The sequence below is a fragment of the Sycon ciliatum genome, chromosome 10 (genome assembly GCF_964019385.1).
Source record: "Sycon ciliatum chromosome 10, ocSycCili1.1, whole genome shotgun sequence".
NCBI lineage: Eukaryota > Metazoa > Porifera > Calcarea > Leucosolenida > Sycettidae > Sycon > Sycon ciliatum.
The window spans coordinates 14,368,574-14,374,079 of NC_088652.1; the positions used below are offsets into that span (position 1 = coordinate 14,368,574).

The window sequence follows — 5,506 nt, forward strand, 5'->3', positions numbered from 1 at the left end:
TGCTGCCTCAGCTTTGGCATAAACAGGAAGAGATGAAAATGAAGAACATAATTATTTTTTGCTTTTCCTCTAGTGGTTTTATTGCACTTGTATCTTGATGTTATTTCTAACACCTTTCTATCCACAGTACTTAACTTCAGTTTCTTTGGTTGTACCCTTAGTTCCGTTTTTCCCACTGATGATAGGAACGAGAAAATCGATTCTGGGTTTTCAATAATATTTTTGTTATAAAATACACAGTAATACCGCAGCCATCACGCAACTACGTTACTTGTTTGACATGTCATGTCAAACAAGTAACGTAGTTGCGTGATGGCTGCGGCCTTCATCCTATTCATAGCTTATTATAATTTGATAGGTATGAAATATGTGACATATGTAGTTATAATGTTAAAACTACAGGTTTAAAAATGGCAGTGAACTTTTCAAAGGTTGGTTGTGCCCAAAAGGTAAACCCAATGGTTGTAGACTCTATTCTTCAATGAGGTTGATATTTCCTCTGCAGTGAAGCTGACCATGCAGTTATTTTGAAGAACATGTCTGGATAGCGTTTCATGCCGCAGTGTGCATATGAAACTTTCAGACCACCGTCTCTAACATGTCCATTCCTTATAGTGTTTGTAATCTTGGTATTTCAATTCGTAACTGTCAGTTTGTAGATGGCCCTGAACCAGAACATCAAGATTGCACTCCTCTAGCTTTCAGCATTTCATCAGTTCATGTTGGGGCAGTCAATCATCCGTTGAAACCGATGGATTGTAAAGGGGTAAAGCCCAGTTGAAATGTTTGCTGGTGGTAATCAAAATGCTAGAAATGGTTCTTCACATACTTGTGATTCCTGTTACGGCCGCTTGGCATGTTTCTGATGAGGATGACTCTCTAGTTGCGACTGTGCCCATGGCCGTTGCCATTTGCATCAGTGTGTCTGCGACTGTTCCTGAAGTGGCTGCTGTGACTTCTGCCATAGCGGCTAATGTGGACGACACTGTATCTGCCACAGAGACTGAAGGTGTTGCTGTGGCTGCTGCTGCCTCAGCTTTGGCAATAACAGGAAGAGATAAAGTGAAGAATATGTTAGATATGAAAGATTTTGACACATGTACATATAATGTTAACTTTACAGGTTAGAGCATTGCAGGGAGCATTTCAAGATTCGGTTGTGCCCAAACGTTTAGCCCAATGGTTGCAGGCTTTATTATTGGATTGCCCAATGGTTGTAAATTCTATTCTTCAATGAGGTTGTTATTACCTTGGCCTAGAAGCCATGTAGTTATTTTGAAGCTACGTCAGAAGAGCGTTTCATGCCATAGTGTGCAGATGCGACTTTCAGACCACCGTCTGTAACATGCTGTCTGCATTCGCCACCTTTTCATTAAATCTGTCTCTTTGGTTTGTGAAGTAAAAAATAAACACAACAACAAGCAACAACATGTCCTTTCTGTTTTTAATCTTTGTAGTCCAATCAGTTAGTTACAGTTTGTACACGGCCCCAAACCAAAACATGGCGATTGCACTCGTCTAGCTTTTACCATTTCACAACTTGGTGTTGCAGGTGACAATTAAAAAGAATATATTTTTATTTTTTAAAAGATGGAACAAATTTTAAAGATACGGTCAACTGCTGGAGCAAAGCGATTATCGAGAGGAAAAGCGGAAAACTCGACAAAGTGAGGATGAAGGTCAAGATGGATGGTGAAGGGTTTGGGTGTGGTAATCACATGCTTAAAATGGTTCTTCACATACCTGTGATTCCTGTTACGGCCGCTTGGTATGTTTCTGACGTGGATGACTCTCTAGCTGCGACTGTGCCCATGGCTGTTGCCATTTCCATCACTGTGTCTGTGACTGTTCCTGTAGTGGCGGCTGTGACTTCTGCCATAGCGGCTACTGTGGACAACACTGTATCTGCCACAGAGACTGTAGGTGTTGCTGTGGCTGCTGCTGCCTCAGCTTTGGCATTAACAGGAAGAGATAAAGTAAAGAACAGAATCAGATAGGTATGAAAGATTGTGACATTATGTAGTAATAATGTTAAAATTACAGGTTAGAGAATGGCAGGGAACGGTTCAGGACTTGGTTGTGCCCAAAAGACTAGCCCTGTGGCTGTAATCTCTATTCCTAAATGAGCTTGTTAACCCCTTTGCATATTAGCTGGTCATGCAGTTATTTTGAAGAACATGTCAGGATAGTGTTTCTTGATATAGTGTGTGAATGAAACTTTCAGACCACGGTCTCTAACATGTCCTTTCCTTGTAGTGCTTGAAATCTTTGTAATCCAAACAGTAACTGACAGTTTGTAGATGGTCCCAAACCAGAACATTGAGATTTCACTTGTCGAGCTTTCAGCATTTCACAAGTTGGTGTTGCGGCAGTCAATCAACCGTTGGAACAGATGGATTGTAAAAGGGTAAAGCCCAGTTGAAGTGTTTGCTGGTGGTAATCATAAAGCTAGAAATGATTCTTCACATACCTGCGCTTCCTATTACGACCGCTTGGCATGTTTCTGATGTGGACGACTCTATAGTTGTGACTGTGTCCATGGCTGTTGCGGTTTGCATCATTGTGTCTGCGACTGTTCCTGTAGCGACTGCTGTGACTTCTGCTGTAGCGGCTACTGTGTGCGCCACGTTATCTGCGAGTGTGGTCGTAGCGGCTGCTTCATGTGCCACAGTATCTGCCGTAGCGGCTACTGTGGACGACACTGTATGTGCCACAGAGACCTTAGGTGTTGCTGTGGCTGCTGCTGCCTCAGCTTTGGCACAAACAGGAAGAGATAAAGTGAAAAATCTGTTAGATATGAAAGATTTTGAATGCCCAATGGTTGTAAACTCTATTCTTCAATGAGGTTGTTATTACCTTTGCATAGAAGCTGACCATGTAGTTATTTTGAAGCTACGTCAGTATAGCGCTTCATGCCATAGTGTTCAGATGCAACTTTCAGACCACCGTCTGTAACATGCTGTCTGCATTCGCCAACTTATCAATAGATCTGCCTCTTTTGTTTGCGAATTAGAATAAACACAACAACAAGCAGCATGTTCTCTCCTTGCAGTGCTTGTTATCTTTGTAGTGCAATCAGTAACTGACAGTTTGTAGATGGTCCCAAACTAGAACATGGAGATTGCACTCGTCTAGCTTTTAGCATTTCACAAGTTGGTGTTGCAGATGACAATTAAAGAGATGGAACTCATTTTAAACATTAAATCAACAGCTGGAGCAAAGCGAATATCGCGAGGAAAAGCGGAAAACTTGACAAAGTGTTGATGAAGGTCAAGATGGATCATAAAAGTGTAACGGCCAGGTGAAGGGTTTGAGTGTGGTACTCACATGCTAGAAATGGTTCTAGCTTTCAGCATTTCAAAAGTTGGGGGTTGCGGCAGTCAATCAACCGTTGGAACAGATGAATTGTAAAAGTGTAAAGCCCAGTGGAAGTGTTTGCTGGTGGTAATAACAGTGCTAGAAATGATTCTTCACATACCTGTGCTTCCTGGTACGGCCGCTTGGCATGTTTCGGATGAGGATGACTCTGTAGCTGCGACTGTGTCCATAGCTCTTACCGCCAGTAATTTGTGCACCAAGTGTAGGAATGCTCTCCTCAGCTCGTTCATACTGGAACTGCTGGAATTTCTGGCATCAACTACTCTCACAAAGGCAAGCTCCAAACGCTGTGAACATGATTTCATCCCTTCCACAACGGCCCTTTCTACTCGGTTGCGTTGGAAAGGAGTAAGCAGATCTGCACGTGTAGCAATAGCCACAACGTCTAGTTTCTGCTGGTGCCCACCTGCCTGTTGTGTGTGTGATTGCGACTGCAGCTGTATTGGCAATGGTTGCTGCTGTTGGCGGTCCAGTTCAGAACCTGCGTATGAAATCACAAAATGGACTCAATTTCTTTTTTCCCTTTAGAGATGATCAAACAAAACTATTTTCATCACAATGTGACTAGTCCAGTAGAGTAAATGTGGAAACGCGACGGCAGCCACATTACTGGCTGAATGATACGATGGTAAAGGCACGCTTGACACAAAAACAGTAAAGAAAAAAATTACTGTGTCCGTTCCCGACGGGAACTGACGACGGCCGCTAACCAGGTAAACACTTAGCACAGAAAAGAGGTAAAAACAAATTCCAAAAACACACTCTACATTCTGGCACAGAACTCTCCTTCTCACCGCCACCTACCCGATCAATGTTGTGCATGATGCTTGCTCAAAGATTGGCTATTATATCTGACATAGAGGGCTGGACAATACATTATGTAATAAAAATAGAAGAAATCACATGGAAACGAGTTATGAAGCCACTATCCTCTACTGTAACAAGATAATATGCAGTCATCGCACCTCCTACTGCTTATTATCTTGTAACAGTCGTGGATAGTTGCTTCAGAACTCGTTTCCATGTGATTTCTTCTATTTTAATTATATTTATTGGCTCAGTATCCAAGTTAAATACATTATGTGATTGAAACGGAACGATGTGGCTACTTTTGACTTGCAGATGGGATTTCTTTGGACACGACTGTAGTACATTGTTATCCACTCACCATCATCAGATGTTGATTGTCTACACGCATAACTAGCAGCAGTTGCACTGACACGTTTTGTGATCTCTTCAACCGACTCTGTGCCATCCACCACAATCGTGGCAACAGATGGTGCTGTCATGGCAACAGCAAATAAGTCGTGTGACGCAGAATAATGGTCGTGGCCTGCAAAGTCGCGAAAACGCACGTTTACCTGCAATTGCTTCCACATGGTTTCTTCAATTCCCTACATGGTAAAAAATGGAAAAATGAAAATATGCCGTGAGAAAGTGAACACTATGTGAATTACACCCATCTCACTAACATAATAGTGGTCTACAGTAACAGTATAGTAATGCTAGGTGTAGATAATACACATAGAAGTATAAAGTGACATTACAATATAATTATTATATTGTCATGCCACATTATACTTCTATGTGACTGTATTATTATTCTGATCACAAGGTGCTATTTGTAGTAAAGAAAAGGACCAAGGAATTGCAAGTTATGCTATAATGTCCACTAACACCACCAGTTACTTGACAACCAACTCATATGATAAGATTGCACAACACTGACCGACAGTACTGACGTTCTACAACTACTTAGTAACTGGCCGGCATCAGCTCTAGCACGTCTTGGGTGCGCACTCCAACAGCCTTCCAACTTGGAAGGTTCTAAGTTATATGAAAACAAAGGATGGGGGAAGGTGAACGTAACCAAGACAAGCACAAGCTGAAAGTCTCTGCTGTGAAGGACGTTGGTGGATGTTCATGCATGTCGATGACGATACTGGCAAGACCATTCCTATGTTTTCATAATTATATCTTAGAACCTTCCAAGTTGGAAGGCTGTTGGAGTGCGCACCCAAGACGTGCCAGAGCTGATTTGTATTTGTACCGGTATTTGCATTTATGGATTCTCCACGGGCCTTAGCCTAAATCGAGGAAGTCTCCGTCAAAAGCTTATGAAGAAGAA

General features: G+C 42.1%; 1 protein-coding gene across 1 annotated transcript in view; it reads right to left on the minus strand.

Annotated features, from left to right (window-relative positions):
* Positions 1 to 2,462: 2,462 nt before the first annotated feature.
* Positions 2,463 to 5,506, minus strand: part of LOC135826676 (uncharacterized) — a 45,451-nt gene continuing 42,407 nt past the window's right edge. Inside the window, exons 10-12 of the mRNA XM_065339276.1 lie at positions 4,547 to 4,772; positions 3,479 to 3,859; positions 2,463 to 2,752 (exon numbers count right to left, since the gene is read on the minus strand). Coding sequence (XP_065195348.1) covers positions 2,463 to 2,752; positions 3,479 to 3,859; positions 4,547 to 4,772 — 897 coding nt within the window. The remainder of the gene's footprint in view (positions 2,753 to 3,478; positions 3,860 to 4,546; positions 4,773 to 5,506) is intronic.